This window comes from Hyperolius riggenbachi, chromosome 7 (assembly GCF_040937935.1).
Source record: "Hyperolius riggenbachi isolate aHypRig1 chromosome 7, aHypRig1.pri, whole genome shotgun sequence".
Classification (NCBI taxonomy): domain Eukaryota; kingdom Metazoa; phylum Chordata; class Amphibia; order Anura; family Hyperoliidae; genus Hyperolius; species Hyperolius riggenbachi.
This window is the reverse complement of record NC_090652.1, coordinates 21,228,030-21,246,422: the sequence shown is the minus strand read 5'-3', so window position 1 is coordinate 21,246,422 and position 18,393 is coordinate 21,228,030. Positions and strand designations below refer to the sequence as shown.

Below are 18,393 nucleotides of genomic sequence, written 5' to 3'. Positions count from 1 at the left end.
ACAGCTAACTCATAAAGAACACCTGCTTTAAAGGAGTCATCAGGGCAAATTAAAATGAGTGGTACTTACCGGGGGCTTCCTCCAGCTCCAAGCTCCCAGGACCTCCCTCGCCGCAGCTCTGCCGCAGCTCCATCCCGGTCCCCGGCGATGACGTCAGAGCGACCTGGAGGTCACTCTGTACTGCTCCTGCGCGATCGGCGCTGTCAATCACCGCCACGTGTGCCGGAGCGGTCTGCGCAGGCGCAGTAGTTCTGACTCCTTTAAGTGAGGATTCAGAATATCGAGGCTGCCATATTTATTTCCTTTTAAACAATGCAGGATGCCTGGCTGTCCTGCCGATCCTAGATTTCTCACATGCTTGTTTCAGTTATGTGATTCAGATACTACTGCAACCAAAAACATCAGCAGCACTGCCTGGCAACTGGTATTGTTTAACAGGAAATAAATATGGCAGCCTCCATATCCCTCTCTCCATGTGTACTTCAAAGTAACAAATTGCCCAGCAAGTAGAGATGGGCCAAACCTCTGATTTTAGGTTCGCGAACCGGGTTCGCGAACTTCCGCGGAAGGTTCGGTTCGCGGAAAAGTTTGCGAACCGCAATAGACTTCAATGGGGAGGCGAACTTTGAAAAATAGAAAAAATTATGCTGGCCACAAAAGTGATGGAAAAGATGTTTCAAGGGGTCTAACACCTGGAGGGGGGCATGGCGGAGTGGGATACATGCCAAAAGTCCCGGGGAAAAATCTGGATGTGACGCAAAGCAGCGTTTTAAGGGCAGAAATCACATTGAATGCTAAATTGCAGGCCTAAAGTGCTTTAAAACATCTTGCATGTGTATACATCAATCAGGGAGTGTAATTAGAGTACTGCTTTACACTGACACACCAAACTCACTGTGTAACGCACCGCAAATAGCTGTTTGTTGTGTGTTGTGACGACCGTGCTGGACTACTGCGCAACATGGCGAGATTGCTCTTCCTCACCCAGTGATGTCAGGTAATGTATGACTTCCTTCTCAACTTTCCATGGCATTGTTAAAAAGCTTACGTTTTCTTTTTAAATTACATTTTCTACTTGCTGTGTACTTGTTCAGTACCGCCACAATGAGAATCCTATGGAGGCGGGCAAGTCTGACATTGTGACCCCGGGTAAAGGCCGGGGAATGAGGGGTTTGAATCCGGTGCGGAGCCTGAGCAACGGCTACCACTACACATACAAGGAGGGCAGCGGGCAGGCATGCACGCCCGCCCCGAGGTAGTGACCAAAAATAACAATACAGGAGGAGGACTTTCGAGGCCCTGCTGTGTATTTGAAATGAATGTACTTTAAATCCTTTAACGAGAACCAGTTATGGCGGGCAAAGATGACACCACATTCCTTTCACGAGAATCATATGGAGGCTGGCAAGTCTGCCATTTGTGACCCCGGGTAATGGCCGGGGAATGAGGGATGGAATCCGGTGTGGAGCCTGAGAAACGGCTACCACTACACATCCAAGGAGGGCAGCAGGCAGGCATGCACGCCCGCCCCGAGGTAGTGACCAAAAATAACAATACAGGAGTTATAGTATGCAGTGAGGTGAGTTCACTGAACACAAAAGGTAGCTATATATGCAGTGAGGTAAATTCACTCAACCCAAAGGTAGTTATATATGCAGTGAGGTGAGTTCACTGAACACAAAGGTAGTTATATATGCAGTGAGGTGAGTTCACTGAACACAAAAGGTAGCTATGTGCAGTGAGGTGAGTTCACTCAACCTAAAGGTAGTTATATATGCAGTCAGGTGAGTTCACTCTACAGAAAAGGCAGATATGCAGTGAGGCAAGTTCACTCAACACAAAAGGTAGTTATGTGCAGCGAGGTGGGTTCACTCAACACAAACGTAGGTGTATGCAGTGATGAGGTGGGTTAACTAAACACAACAGGTACTAGTAGTAGGTAAATGCAGTACTGGGTAGGTAGTACAATGTGCAGCTCCCTGTCACACACACAGGTGTCACTGAATGTGCTGCTGCTGCTGGCAGTGGGACACACACATTATGAATTAGCAATGCTGTCTAAGCAACACAAGTGTCTCACACACACAGGTGTCACTGAATGTGCTGCTGCTGCTGGCAGTGGGACACACAGTATGAATTAGCAATGCTGTCTAAACAACAACACAAGTGTCAGTTTCAAACACAGAAAAAAAAAATTGATCACAGCAGGATGAGCTTTTCTGGGGCGCTATTATAGCAAAAAGATTCAGCTAAGCAAGCTAAGAAGGCAAGAGCCTGACTAATCTGTCCCTAGGAGAACAAGTCTGCAGCAGTTGTCCCTATTCTGTCTATAGCAGGCACACGAGTGAGGCTAATGGCCGCCGGAGCCTGCCTTATATAAGGGGGGGGGGGGGCTCCAGGGCTTAGTATAGCCGGATTGGCTACAATGTGCCTGCTGACTGTGATGCAGAGGGTCAAAGTTGACCATCATAGAGCATTATGGGGCGAATCGAACTTCCAGGAAAGTTCGCCTGCGAAGGCGAACTACCCGAAGTTCGCCTGGAACCGTTCGCCGGCAAACCGTTCGGCCCACCTCTACCAGCAAGCTCATGGTGAACCAGAACTAGGAGTGTGTAAGGAGCTGAAAGAGATCAAAAAGTCTCGTTACTAAATTGCTATGTAAGGCCCAGTGCACACCGAGCAGTTTTTGAAGCGATCCACAAACCACATCCGCCTTGGAAAACGCTTGGCTAATGTATCTCAATGGGCTGGTGCACACCGGCGTGTTTTAGCAAACCGCAAACATGGCTCCTGCAGCACTTTTGTGGTTTGCAGAGGCGTTTCTGCCTCAATGTAAAGTATAGGAAAAGCTCAAACCGCTGTGTTCAGTAACAGCTTACTGTAACACTATATGTAATCTGCTACACAAAAACGCTCCAAAAACGCTAGGCATGTTTAGTAAACGTCTCTAAACATGCCTAGAATGGCTCAGAAATCTGCTCACAAAAACGCCTAGCGTTTTGCAGATCTGCTAGTGGTTTTGGTGTGTACTGGGCCTAAAACAGAAGTTTGCCTTCTGTTTTAAGAAGGCAAACTAAACTTCTGTTTTACTTTAAAGTACACCTGAAAGTGAGAGAGATACGAAGGCTGCCATATTTATTTCCTGTTAAATATATCCTGCTGATCTATTTGGCTGCAGCAGTGTCTGAATCGCACACCTGAAACACGAATGCAACAGATCTAGGATCAGTAGGACAACCAGACAATCTGCATTGTTCAAATGTAAATAAATAAGGCAGCCTCCATATCCTGTATTCCCCCCCCCTTTCAGGTGTGCTTTAAGGCTTTGTTCACATCTAAAATCACAATCGCTGACATCAGCGTGTTTGAATTTTTTTTGTGCGATGTTTTTAGCGCCTCCCGGTGCTTACCTGCACGCTGCGGTTTTTTTTATAAAGCGCTTTTCTAAACGCTTTTGCAGAGCAATTTGTTTTTTCACTTCCTGACGTCACTCGGGAAGTGAACTCTTTCACCTGGAAAGGAATAAATACAATGTTTTAGTTCATGAGAGCGCTCTGGAAATTGCTATACAAAGAGCTTTTTCAAGCGTTTTGTGATTTCCCTATACCTTCCATTGAGGCAAATCACCCCAAAAATGGTACAGGCATAGCCGGCCTTTGATATGAGCGACCGGAGCGGTCGCTCAGGGCACCATCTTCCAAAGGGGCGCCCATAGCTGGTTGCCTATACTGAGGGCACCTGCACCTGATTTCCTATACTGGGGACACCTATAGCTGGCTAACTATACTGAGGGAGGGCACCTACTCCTGGCTACCTATACTGGAGGCACCTACTCCTGGCTACCTATACTGGAGGCACCTACTCCTGGCTACCTATACTGGAGGCACCTACTCCTGGCTACCTATACTGGAGGCACCTACGCTTGGCTACCTATAAGGGGGATGGAGACCTTCAACTGACTTCCTATACTGGGGGCACCTATGCTTGGCATCCTATATTGAGGGCACCTATACATGAGATCCTATACTGGGGGCACCTATACCTGGCTACCTATCTATACTGAGTCTGAGGGCGTTTTAGGGGGGGGGGGGTGCACTGCAGCTATAATGCGTGATGCAAATTGTCAGTGCTGTGCTATCATTCTAAATGGGGGAGGGGCGGCTAACTGTCCCACTGATTGTTTGTATTAATATTCCTGAAAGGTACTAGCCTTTATTTCTAAGTGTATTCAGGATAATGCACTCTTTCCATCCATTCGTGGTTATTAATAGTACTTTCCTATTATCATGGCCGGATTTCTGGCAAGGCCACATAGGCCATGGCCTAGGGCACCAGATAAACAAGGGGCGGCCTGCAGACAGTGGGCATTATTTGCAGGGCATTATTTGCAAGTGTCCAAACAAATTAAAGTGGTCAGGATAACTGCACTATTAGTACCAGCTGGCATCTGCCTGTGCTGTGCTACAGGCAGCTGCAGTCCGTTAACCAAACGTTTGTGAACAGTGTGTGACTAGCAAAAAGCCAGACCTTGTCCAATGACATAGCAGCAGCTCCAGGCAACTACAGAAGGCCGGGTCTCACACACTTGGCGTGGGGGATGAAAGGACCAGGGGCAGCACCAGCAAATAGTACAGAATACAGAAGGCAGCCTCTCACAGTACCCATTTCTTAATTATTGATTGGCCAGCGCTGTTACCCTGGAGACAGCAGTGGGTACAGGACTCACTTTTACGTTTTGCTGACCCCACCCAATGTCCAATTGTGAGCCACTTTTGACTATGTGTGTGTGGTGGAAGGCTCCCACCACGCCCATCACCTGTAGATCGCTTGATTGACCAGTTCCCCCGTGTGACATGATTGATTCACTTCACGTTGCCATGGAGACCTCGGCACTAGCCCCAATAGTGGACACCATCGGCCCAAAATTTTTTTGATGAATGTGTGTGGAGAGAGGTGGTAGGATACGGTTGGGGCGGCTGGTAATAGTCGGCCTTGGGCGGTAAGAAGTACAAATCCGGCCCTGCCTATTATACATATGTGACGTGTCACAGAGATCTGAGCATTTGGCGTGATGTGTCACGACGTCAAAAATGTTGGGAACCCCTGCCCTAGGAGATATCTCAGGAGAAAAGGGGTATTGCATATAGGCTTGTGTGTGTGTGCGTGTGTGTGCACGTGGGAAAAGGATCGGGGGGGGGCACAAAAATCAGGTTTCGCTCAGGGCGCTGTGAAACCTAAGGCCGGCCCTGGGTACAGGCACTGCTTTGGTGAGTGGATTGGAATCAAACTGCTCAGATGTGAACTCTCTCATAGGGAGTCATTGCACAATCACTTTTAGGGCGCTTTTGAAAATCGCTGGCGCTTAAAAAAGGGCGAAAATGCTCTAGGTCTGAACAAACTCTCAGGCTTTGTTCACATCTAAAATCCAAATCACAAACGGCAGCGATTTTGTGCACGATTTTTTTGAGCCTCCCGCTGCTTGGGAAAGTGCTGCGGTTTTTATAAAGCAGCGCTTTTGCAGAGCGATTTGTTTATTCCTTTTGCAGAGTGATTTGTTTATTATACTCCCTGACGCACTCCCTAGGCACTCTGAGACCCATGTAGCAAGCGGCTCATGGAGCTCAGTCTGGTGGGGAGGAGGAGGCATTATCAGCCAGAGATTTCAGAGGCAAGGGGGCGGAGAGGGGAGGAGAGAGGAGGAGAGGGGAGTGAAGTTTTCACAGGCTGAGGGCTGGAGATGCAGAGCAGTTTGCCTGTGTGTAATGATGCCAAGCAGAATATGGCTGCTCTCTGTGATGATCCGCTCAGCTGGCTGCACAGGCAGACAGCTGCTTGTCCATTCCTCTAGTCTGTGGGCTGCAGGTCTCTGGAACAGAGACCTGTCTTTCCATTGCAAGTTTCTGGTCTGTTCTCTTGCTGGGGAATTTGCATACATTCGTTATGCAAATCCCCTACCTGCCTTCTTTGATGACTGGCACTATAAGAGCTTTATGTTTCCCAGAAGGCTTTGCTGGTCATTTCCCTTCCCTGGTCTGTTCCTGATGGACACTGCTGGAGTGTCAGCCATTGCTATCTAGTATAGTTAATTCCTGGGGGTTGCTTTAGGCTCCCCTTCTAGCCCAGTCAGGTTGTATTATCTGTATTGCCTTTTCTGTCTTGTCTTGCCTGTTGCCATTGTCCTGTCCCAACGGTGGTCGAGAGGAAATGGTTCTGATCCCTGTTCTTGGAGTATAGCTGGTGCAGCGGTTGCTACCAGCTATCTCTTCTGATCTGTCTCTTTGGATCACGTTAGCCACTTTTCGCTAGCGCTGTGGATCCTTCTGTTCTGTCTCCTGGGATCGCGCTAGCCACTTTTCGCTAGCGCTGTGGATCCTTCTGTTCTGTCTCCTGGGATCGCGCTAGCCACTTTTCGCTAGCGCTGTGGATCCTTCTGTTCTGTCTCCTGGGATCGCGCTAGCCACTTTTCGCTAGCGCTGTGGATCCTTCTGTTCTGTCTCCTGGGATCGCGCTAGCCACTTTTCGCTAGCGCTGTGGATCCTTCTGTTCTGCTACTCTGTACCTGGATCGCGCTAGCCACTTTTCGCTAGTGCTGTGGATCCTATCTCTCGCTTGTCCCTGTTTTCGTGTGTCTGTCTTGTCTGCTGCGACCGCTTGCTGGAGGCTCGGTGAGGTAACCGTTAAGCAAGCGTCGCGTCCTCTGTTTCATGTTTGTCTGTCAATGGTTAGTTAGGCGTGCTTGTCTCTGTTGTGCTTATCACGTGGAGACCGCGCATAACCGCGTGCACTGTTGCGAATGAGTGCGGTGTTCGCGGTTAGCTAGCGTTTGTTATTTTCCGCATCTTCTCATTGTATTATTTGCTGTGCCTTTGCTACCCTCGTATTCTGTCCTGCTCTGTCTTGTGTCTCTATCGGCAATCGCCAATCTTGCGATTGCGTTCCCACTTTGTTTCCACTGTTGTGTGTTCACTGTCGCTGGGTGGCGGCTAGTTTGGTGGACACACATTGGTTCTGTCCCTTTGCTCTGTTTCTTGTGGGCTATCCAGCCCTGCCTGATCGTACCTTGTCCTGGATCTGTACAATTCCCATCTGGCATCTGTGGCTGTGCAGCGACTGTGTTCGCCTGCACTCCACAGCGCCATCTGCCGGAGGGAATTTCCCTCTGCGGGTGCATAGCACCTAGCCTGGGTGTCCTCAAATATACGCTTGTGGAGGAAATCCGCCGCATCAGCGCACGTCTGGTGCGCTGACCGCGAATACGATTCCACAATCGTTACACTCTCATTGTATCACAGGAAGAAATAATCATATACTGTTGAAGCTGGTTGCAGCTAGATTTGCTGTGTTAAGTATCTAAACTTTAGATAAGATACATAGACAAGTTACTTGTTATAGTTAGTTTTTCTTCTTGAATCTGCTTTAAAGACACATTACAGATGATTTCCGTTACTGTAATGCAGAGCTGCCAGCGGGACAGAGCGCTGTTGCCTGCATCCTACATCAGAGGGACAGAGGAGAAAGACAAAACACGTGCTTCTGAGGTGAAAAGCAGCATGGTATGGAGAAATCTTTATCGGTGGGAAGGGAGCACAACAGCTGCACCTCTTATTTCACCAGGGGGCATTCTGGGGGCTGCCTCTTCCACTTAAAGGCTCCTATAGTCACATGCCTACAGTGCCTTATGGGAAATCCAGCCCTGAAACAGTAACATGATGAATAAAAAATGTTTAATTCCAAGGCACAAAAGGGGAGAGAGCCCTGCCCTTGCGAGCTTACAATCTAAAGATTGTGTCTAAAGACAAACAAAAGAGGATGCAGTGTTACCACTTCCAGTTTGCAATCACCGATAAAAGTATTGTCACTGTCCTCCTGCAAGATTGTACGCACTCCCAGGCATCTCTTCACTTGTTAGTGATGATGCTCCTGGTAGCATGTGGAGCACAGTACAGAACTGTAGTTGTAGTACAGATCAGAGTGGGCCTACATGCTGCAAAACTAAGGAGAGCAGAGAGGAGAGTGCTAAGTCCCACCTGCAATTTTTAAGGAGCCCTGAATACAGTCCAAGCAATTTGTCCAGACTAGCTATGCAGCCCTAAGGTATACTTAACCTTGTAGTCCACCAAATGTGCAAGTGCTTGTACTGTACCTCCAATGGGAGGACAGAGTTAATCCTTTGGATCCAGCTGGAGTCCAATCGTTGAGATTAAATTGGAGGCGTTGGTTACATCTGCCCTGCTCTATAAAAACACACACCAGTTTTGGGTTTGCTTTTCCCAAGAAGCATTGTCTGCTGTGAATGATTCCTTGCACTAAAGAACTCTCAGAAGAACTACGATTAAGAATCGTTGACTTGCATAAAGCTGGATATACAAGTATCTCCAAAAGCCTTGCTGTTCATCAGTCCTCGGTAAGACAAATTGTCTATAAATGGAGAAAGTTCAGCACTGCTGCTACTCTCCCTAGGAGTGGCCGTCCTGTAAAGATGACTGCAAGAGCACATTGCAGAATGCACAATGAGGTGAAGAAGAATCCTAGAGTGTCAGCTAAAGACTTACAAAAGTCTCTGGCATATGCCAACATCCATGCTAGTGAATCTATGATATGTAAAACACTAAACAAGAATGGAGTTCATGAGAGGATACCCACAGAGGAAGCCACTGCTGTGTAAAAAAACATTGCTGCACGTTTAAAGTTTGCAAAAGATTACCTGGATGTTCCACAGCAGTACTGGCAAAATATTCTGTGGACAGATGAAACCAAAGATGAGTTGTTTAGAAGAAACACACAACACTATGGGCTTGATTCACTGAACGTGATTACTCATTTCACGGCCGTGCAGCGGTTTCACGCGCAATCGCAAATTTTCACCCGCAATTGCGCGCTAGCGCGGCCGTGATATGAGTTATCATGGTTTAGTGAATCAAGCCCAATGTGTGGAGAGAATGAGGCACAGCACACTAACATCAAAACCTCATCCCAACTGTGAAGTATGGTGGTGGGGGCATCATGGTTTGGGGCTGCTGTGCTGCATCAGGGCCTGGATGGATTGCTATCACCGAAGGAAAAATTAACTCCCAGGTTTATCAAGACATTTTGCAGGAGAACTTAAAGGGAAGGTTCAGGGACGATAAAAAAAAAAAAAAAATCCACATCCACTTACCTGGGGCTTCCTCCAGTAGTTCTGAGCCTTGCGCAGTACAGCCCGGAGGACGTCCGATGACGTCAGCGCGCACCAGTGAGACGCAGATTGGAGCGCAGAAAAGGCCTGACCTGGCCGGCGGCCTGGCCAGGTCGGGCGGCACCGGAGACCACCGGGAGCCTGCGGAGCGGCGCAGAGGGCACCTCCTGCCTGCCACGGGCTGGAGGAAGCCCCAGGTAAGTGGATGTGGATTTTTTTTTTTTTTTATCGTCCATGAACCTTCCCTTTAAGTCCATCTGTCCACCAGCTCAAGCTCAGCAGAAGATGGATGTTGCAACAGGACAACAACTCAAAGCATAGAAGTAATTCAACAACAGAATGGCTTAAAGGGCAACTGAAGTGAGAGAGATGTTGAGGCTGCCATATTTATTTACTTAGCCATAGCCCCTGAACAAGCATGCAGCAGATCAGGGGCTCGATTCAAAAAGGGTGCTAACCTAGTTTGCACACTTAAAGACTTTGTGCGTGCAAACTAGGGCACCAGGTAGTTTGCGCGCATAAAGATATTACCGTTCACGCGCGGTGCGGTGCAGCGAAAACACAGGTGCACTCTATTTAGTCATTAGCACTCATCAGGTAATGTCTATGGGTAACTCACTGCACTCAGACCAAAGGGGGCTGAATAATTACGCACACCCAACTTTGCAGTTTTTTATTTGTAAAAAATGTTTGGAATCATGTATGATTTTCGATCCACGTGGAATTCCAATAAAATTGATGCATGTTTGTGGCAATAATGTGACAAAATGTGGAAAACTTCAAGGGGGCCGAATACTTTTGCAAGCCACTGTAATTTTTCCACCTGCACTGTGAATGTTTACATGGTGTGTTCAATAAAAACATGGAAACATTTAATTAATTGTGTGGTATTAGTTTACAGACTGATTGTCTGTTGTGACTTAGATGGTCAGATCACATTTTATGACCGATATGTGCATATAATTCCAAAGGGTTCACACACTTTTTACTGCTACTGATACAGTAAACCACTTTTTCCGGTCCCTTGGAGATTACTATGATGAGATTATACAGTAAAATCGTGATAAGCTCCGGGGTGTGTTATTGGGAGATCTGACTTTTCTTAGGCATGTGACTTCTCCTTCTTTCACTTTCACAGTGTTTGTTTTTCTGATGCAGCTCCGCTCCTGCCTGGGACAGCTCCATGATACATATGGGATTTATCATCATCCTCCTCTTCCTCCTCTTGCTGCCTCGCTCATGTGAGTAGCACTACTGTCTGCCCCCCTTGTTTGAGCAAAGGGAACGTGTGGTTGTTTTTGTTTAACTAGTTAGTTAAAAACTATTAACTTTGTGCATATTCTTGCTGCTGTGTGTAAAAAAAAATTTCTATAGAGTTCTAGACAGGGGTGTAGCAATAGCCATAGCAGCTGCTCTAGGGCCGTGGAGCATAGGGGGCCCAGGTGGTACTTAAAGGGGTAGTATGGCGAAAAAATTGTATAATTTGAAATATGTGCAAACATAAACAAATAAGAAGTATGTTTTTTCCAGAGTAAAATGAGCCATAAATAACTTTTCTCCTATGTTGCTGTCACTTACAGTAGGTAGTAGAAATCTGACAGAAGTGACAGGTTTTGGACTAGTCCATCTCCTTATAGGGGATTCTCAGCAAGGCTTTTATTCCTTTTAAAGATGTTCCCTAAAAGGATTTAACCTCCCTGGCGGTATGATTGCTGCGGCTGCGCGGCCGCCAGGGTTTTTTTTCAACCTTTTTTTTTTTTTTTTTTTTTTTTTTAGCATGTAGCTAGCCTAGCGCTAGCTACATGCTTCCCCCTCCCTGCGGCGTCCCCCCGTCCCCTCCGATCGCCGCCGGCGCCGCTTGCCCATAAGGAAATCCCGTTCTGAACGGGATTTTCTTGAGGGCTTCCCCGTCGCCATGGCGACGACCGGAGTGACGTCACTGACGTCATCGATGTTGTGACGTCACACGGAGTCCCGATCCACCCAATAGTGCAGCCTGCCGGCGATTGGCCAGGCTGCGCAAGAGGTATGCAGGGGGGGCCCTGTTTAGCGCTGGGTAGCGGCGCATCTGCGGCGGGCGGCGGCGATCGGACCAAACACGCAGCTAGCATGCAAATCGGCCCAGCAGGGCCTGAGCGGCACCCTCCGGCGGCTTACCCCGTGTCCAGCACGGGGTTACCGCTAAGGAGGTTAAACAATGATGCTGGCCACCCTCTGTGCTCACTACACATTATTCTTGGCAGTTGGACAGAGCAACTGCCATTCACTAAGTGCTTTTGAAAATAAATAAATCCCAGAGAATGCCCCATGAAGAGATGGACTAGTCCAAAACCTGTCACTTCTGTCAGCTTTCTACTACCTACTGTAAGTGACAGCAACATAGGAGAAAAGTAATGTATGGCTCATTTTACTCTGGAAAAAACATGCTTCTTATTTGTGTATGTTTGCTCATATTTTACATTTTACAATTTTTTGCCATAGTGCTCCTTTAATGTATTCTCCATTATCTTTCCTGTGTTATTCCCCCCTCAAACTTTGTCTCAGTGCCCATGAACTATGAGCAGTGTTGATTGCATGATAATGTAAATTGCCCCAATTACCTCATATCCATAGGGTAGGGTAAGCAGTAATATCTCTGTACAAAGGGGAAGCTACAGTATATTTGCTGAAGAAAAAGAAGGCTTCTATTAAGTCTTAAAGTGGACCTGAACTCAGAACTCCTCTCTGCTCTAAAAGATACATAGCAGCAGGGCCGGCGCTACCATAGAGGCAAAGGAGGCAGCTGCCCCAGGGCCCCAGAGCTTGTAGGGGCCCCCAGTGGCTACAAGAGGAAGAAATCGGCCCTATCGTTTTTGAGAAAATCGATTTTAAAGTTTCAAAGGAAAAAAAATACACATTTAAAAACTTGCCGACTTTAATGGTTAATAGCAAATCCACCTTAAATGCTAGAAACCCTAAAGTTGCAGGATATGTTAAGGAGATCATTAGGAATAAGAGGAAAAAAACAATTTTTCAAAAAGACCTCATAGTTTTTGAGAAAATCGATTTTAAAGTTTCGAAGGAAAATAGTATACTTTTAAATGCGGTAAATGTCACTTTTAGTAGCAAACCTAACGGTAGTGTAATTTTACATGCATGAAAAGAAAGAGCAATACATTTCCTGACTGGGTTTCCAGGGGGTCTATACGCAGCCGCAGCGCTTTGGCCAGGGATCGCTATACAGCCGCAATATGGCTGTATGAAGATCCCTGGCATTTTTTCCTATTTTCCCAATTTTTTTTTATGTTTAGAGTGTGGGAATTTAAAAAAAAAAAATTATGTGGGGTCCCCCCTCCTGAAACTTTTTAACCCCTTGTCCCCCATGCAGGCTGGGATAGCCAGAATGTGGAGCTCTGACCGATTGGGACTTCACACCCTGACTATACCAGCTGCAAAAAAGGTCCCCTAATGCCGATTTTTGTTCCGGAGTGTATGTTGGGGGGGGGGGGGGGGGCCAGGTTTATTTTGCCCTGGGGCCCCATTGTTGCTTAAACCGGCCCTGCATAGCAGCCAGTGGTGCTCAGCAGAGCTCGAATATTCGAGTAGCTCGAATATTCGAGCTCTTTTTCAGCTATTCGAGCTCGGTATTCGAGCTCCGAATAGCTGGAGCTATTCGAATGGGCTATCCGAGTACACTCGAATAGCCCATTCACTATTCGAGCTATTCGAGCAACTCGGCGCTATTCGAGCTCGGTACCGAGCTCGAATAGCGTCATAGCCCAGATTGATGTCCTTAGAGCCAATCAGAGGGCTCCCAGGCCCTCTGACGGCAGCCAATCACAGAGGGGGACCCTGGCCAGCCCCTACCCTATAAATAGCGGCCGCCATGTTACGTTTCTCCATGCTTGCCTGAGACTTGTACAGAGAGAGAGTTGCTCCTTTGTGCTTTGGCTTAGCAAGTGCTCTATTGTGATCATTTACCTAGCGTTTTTGCTCACCTACACCTGCCATATACACCTATATTGTTGTTAGTTAGATAGACATTGTATTTTAGTTAGTAGCTTGTGTGTTACATTAGAGACAGGCAGCTGCTGCAAGCTTACAGGTTTAGGCCTCAGGGGGGCCTTGCCTCTGTGGGCAGCTGTCCTCTGTTTATTTCTCTCATCTATACCAGTATTTCTGCTGTCCTTTACTAATAGTATTGTAGTTATACTGTACTAGGAGTAGGACACTCACTGACTGTCACTGTTTATAGGCTACTAGCTAGCTCCTGCGTGTGTGCACTCACTCACTGTCTGTGTGTACACACACTCTATTTCCTTCTGATTACTGATAGATTATTGTTAGTTAGTTGTACTTACTGTTACTACTTACTCTTACTGTACTAGGAGTCTAGGACACTCAGTCAGACAGTCACTGTGTTCATAGGCTACTAGCTCCTGCGTGCGGTCACTCACTGTCTGAGTGTACACACACCACCCACACTCCATTTCCTTCTGATCGCTGATTGATTATTGTAATTAGTTAGTTCTACTTACTGTTACTACTTACTCTTACTGTACTAGGAGTCTAGGACACTCAGTCACTGTGTTCATAGGCTACTAGCTCCTGCGTGCGGTCACTCACTGTCTGAGTGTACACACACCACCCACACTCCATTTCCTTCTGATCGCTGATTGATTATTGTAATTAGTTAGTTCTACTTACTGTTACTACTTACTCTTACTGTACTAGGAGTCTAGGACACTCAGTCACTGTGTTCATAGGCTACTAGCTCCTGCGTGCGTGCACTCACTGTCTGAGTGTACACACACCACCCACACTCCATTTCCTTCTGATCGCTGATTGATTATTGTAATTAGTTAGTTCTACTTACTGTTACTACTTACTCTTACTGTACTAGGAGTCTAGGACACTCAGTCACTGTGTTCATAGGCTACTAGCTCCTGCGTGCGGTCACTCACTGTCTGAGTGTACACACACCACCCACACTCCATTTCCTTCTGATCGCTGATTGATTATTGTAATTAGTTAGTTCTACTTACTGTTACTACTTACTCTTACTGTACTAGGAGTCTAGGACACTCAGTCACTGTGTTCATAGGCTACTAGCTCCTGCGTGCGGTCACTCACTGTCTGAGTGTACACACACCACCCACACTCCATTTCCTTCTGATCGCTGATTGATTATTGTAATTAGTTAGTTCTACTTACTGTTACTACTTACTCTTACTGTACTAGGAGTCTAGGACACTCAGTCACTGTGTTCATAGGCTACTAGCTCCTGCGTGCGGTCACTCACTGTCTGAGTGTACACACACCACCCACACTCCATTTCCTTCTGATCGCTGATTGATTATTGTAATTAGTTAGTTCTACTTACTGTTACTACTTACTCTTACTGTACTAGGAGTCTAGGACACTCAGTCACTGTGTTCATAGGCTACTAGCTCCTGCGTGCGGTCACTCACTGTCTGAGTGTACACACACCACCCACACTCCATTTCCTTCTGATCGCTGATTGATTATTGTAATTAGTTAGTTCTACTTACTGTTACTACTTACTCTTACTGTACTAGGAGTCTAGGACACTCAGTCACTGTGTTCATAGGCTACTAGCTCCTGCGTGCGGTCACTCACTGTCTGAGTGTACACACACCACCCACACTCCATTTCCTTCTGATCGCTGATTGATTATTGTAATTAGTTAGTTCTACTTACTGTTACTACTTACTCTTACTGTACTAGGAGTCTAGGACACTCAGTCACTGTGTTCATAGGCTACTAGCTCCTGCGTGCGGTCACTCACTGTCTGAGTGGACACACACCACCCACACTCCATTTCCTTCTGATCGCTGATTGATTATTGTAATTAGTTAGTTCTACTTACTGTTACTACTTACTCTTACTGTACTAGGAGTCTAGGACACTCAGTCACTGTGTTCATAGGCTACTAGCTCCTGCGTGCGTGCACTCACTGTCTGAGTGTACACACACCACCCACACTCCATTTCCTTCTGATCGCTGATTGATTATTGTAATTAGTTAGTTCTACTTACTGTTACTACTTACTCTTACTGTACTAGGAGTCTAGGACACTCAGTCACTGTGTTCATAGGCTACTAGCTCCTGCGTGCGGTCACTCACTGTCTGAGTGTACACACACCACCCACACTCCATTTCCTTCTGATCGCTGATTGATTATTGTAATTAGTTAGTTCTACTTACTGTTACTACTTACTCTTACTGTACTAGGAGTCTAGGACACTCAGTCACTGTGTTCATAGGCTACTAGCTCCTGCGTGCGGTCACTCACTGTCTGAGTGTACACACACCACCCACACTCCATTTCCTTCTGATCGCTGATTGATTATTGTAATTAGTTAGTTCTACTTACTGTTACTACTTACTCTTACTGTACTAGGAGTCTAGGACACTCAGTCACTGTGTTCATAGGCTACTAGCTCCTGCGTGCGTGCACTCACTGTCTGAGTGTACACACACTAAATTTACTTGTGATTACTACTGATTATTGTAACTGCTAGTTGTACTTCCTGACTGTTACTACTTACTTACTGTACTAGGGGACACTCACTCAGTCACCTCACCAACCAACCCACTCCATTAAAGTACCCCACTTTTCACCCGCCCTTTTACAAAACTTTTGTCTATACGCCCAAAACATTTAAGATGTCTGGAAGTGGCAGCCAGCGCGGTTTGGGCAAGGGGAAGGGCAGCAAGGGAATCAGGAGGAGAGGGAGCAGCATTGTGGCAAGCCGCGGCCGCGGGCGCGCCACCATGCACAGTTCCGCAGCAGCAGCAGCAGCGTCAGTGGCTAACATTCCTCCCATAGCCACTGGCCGTGGACGCCTTGGGCGCCGCCCAGCAGGAGCATCTGCAACTCACGCTGCAGAGACACAGCAGCAGCAGCGTGTAGCACCTGCTCCGATTTTCCTCCAGCCGGGTCGGAAACGTCCCATTGAGGAAAAGGATGCAGACACTGTGGTGCAACTCATGACGGAGGATGAGCAGCCCGCCATCAGCTCTGCATCCGAGGCCTCCACCCTCACCACCACCACCACCACCACCCCTGTTCGCAGCAGCCGCCCAGCAGGGTCTGGGGAGGAGGCCAGTTCACCGTCAGTCGCCGACCTCTCATTCAGCACTCTTTTGACCCCAGGCATGATGAGTCAATTGTCTGCTGTTGTTGGCGATTTTGAGGAGGAGATGCTGATGGGCACTTTGGGGGATGAGGGATTGGACAGCAAGACTGTGGCGACAGTCAAGCAGCCCATCCATGCATCAGGAGAGGAGTTTGGGGGGTCATCATCCCAGCAGGACATGTTTGAGGAGGGGGAGGATGATGTTGATGACCCGGTGACAGACAGAGACTGGGTGCCACCACCTCCAGGGGATGTCGTCCTCAGCAGCTCGGAGGAGGAGGAGGATGCGCTTGTGGGCCTTGCAAGGAGGCGCATCATTGCAAGCATTGGCAGCGACCCACAGCCTGCTGGTGTCTCAGGCTCAGCAGCAGCAGCAGCAGCATCAGCCAGTACCACCACCAGCCGCACCCAAGCCCCCCCCCCAACCACCACAGGGAGACAGGCAGCAGCGCTTCCATGCCGTAGGGGGATGTTTCTGTCACCAATCTGGCGCTTTTTCACCATGCCCACTGTGTACAGCAAGTACGCCACTTGCAACCACTGTCAGCGGAAGTTGAGCAGAGGTGCAGACCCCTTAAAGTTCAGCACCAGCTCGCTGATCAACCACCTTGCGGCTAAACATTTCCACCAGCATGAGGAGTTCCAGAGGCTGAAGGCATCTGGTGCTGGCAGTGGCACCACACCCATCACTGCACAGCCTTCAGCAGCAGCAACAGCAGCCACCCGCCCTCCTGCTCCTCCAGCAGCACCAGCAGGAGTGCGGAAACGCACTGCTCCTCCCCCCTCTGCAACTCCTGCCGCCGACACTGAGGCCTGTTCTGGCAGCCAGTCCTCAGTGGCCTCCTCCGCTGTGTCTGGTGATTCCCGTGTCAGCAAAAGGCCACGCCAGAGCCTTTTGAGCGAGTCCTTCCAGGGGGTGGTTAGGGCTCTGCCTCCCAGCAGCCGTCGCGTGCGGCAGCTGAACGGCTTGCTGGCACGGGCCATGTGCTCCCAACTCCTGCCGTACACGCTCGTGCAGGAGGGGAGCGACATGCGGGCGCTGCTTGCTTGTGCAGCCCCAGACTGGCAGCTCCCCAGCAGACACTTTTTCTCCCGCAAGGCCATTCCAGCACTGCACCGCTTTGTGATGGCCAATGTGGAGCGAGGGCTGGAGCACGCGGTTGGTGAAAGGGTCCACGTCACCATGGACTCCTGGAGCAGCCGCTTCGGGACAGGCCGCTACCTGTCCTTCACTGTCCACTGGGTCAGCTTGGTGGAAGGGGGTGAGGATGGGAGAGCAGCAGCGGGCACAGCAGCAGCAGCAGCAGCAACACAGTGGGTGGTGCCACCCCGCAGGGTCAGGGGAACTGCAGCGGGTTCCTCCGATCCTCTGCCATCCTCCGCCACACCTGGCCAAACCCCCCGCCTCAGCAGCAGCGTGAAGGCCCGCCACTGCCAAGCGCTGCTGCACTTGGTCAGCCTTGGCAAGACCAAGCTGACGGCAGCCCACGTGTTGGCCAAACTCCAGGAGCAGGAGAGGATTTGGCTGACCCCCAGAGGCCTCAGAGTCGGAGAGGTGGTGTCCGACAATGGGGCCAATCTGGTTGCTGCCATAGACAGGGGAAACCTGACCCACATCCCCTGTCTTGCCCACGTGCTGAACCTGGTGGTGCAGAAGTTCCTGCGCACCTACCAGGGGATGGGCGAACTGCTGGAAACGGCAAGGAATGTTGTGCGTCACTTCCGGCGCTCGGCTGCAGCCTGTGCGAGCCTGGAAGACGTGCAAAAGGAGCTGGATCTGCCACGCCATCGGCTGATCATTGACGTTCCGACTCGCTGGAACTCCACCCTGGCGATGTTGGAGCGTATGGTTGAACAGAGGCACGCTGTCAACCAGTACCTTGCCCTGGCCACTGTTTCCGCAGCTCGGAGAAGGGACAAGACCAGCAACATCCCGTCCATCGTCCCCGATGATGACTGGAGGCACATGCAGCAGGTGTGCTTTGTGCTGGCTCCCTTCCTGCAGGCCACAAACATGGTGAGCAGGGACCATGCTATGGTCTGCGAGTGGGTGCCCCTGGTTTCTCTGCTGAACAG

General features: G+C 48.8%; 1 gene segment (V, D, J or C); it reads left to right on the top strand.

The window, feature by feature from the left end:
- The first annotated feature begins 10,337 nt into the window (after positions 1–10,337).
- Positions 10,338–18,393, top strand: part of LOC137524124 (tyrosine-protein phosphatase non-receptor type substrate 1-like) — a 112,962-nt gene continuing 104,906 nt past the window's right edge. The window contains 1 exon segment of the C gene segment in view: positions 10,338–10,416. Within this exon segment, the coding sequence occupies positions 10,359–10,416 (58 nt within the window).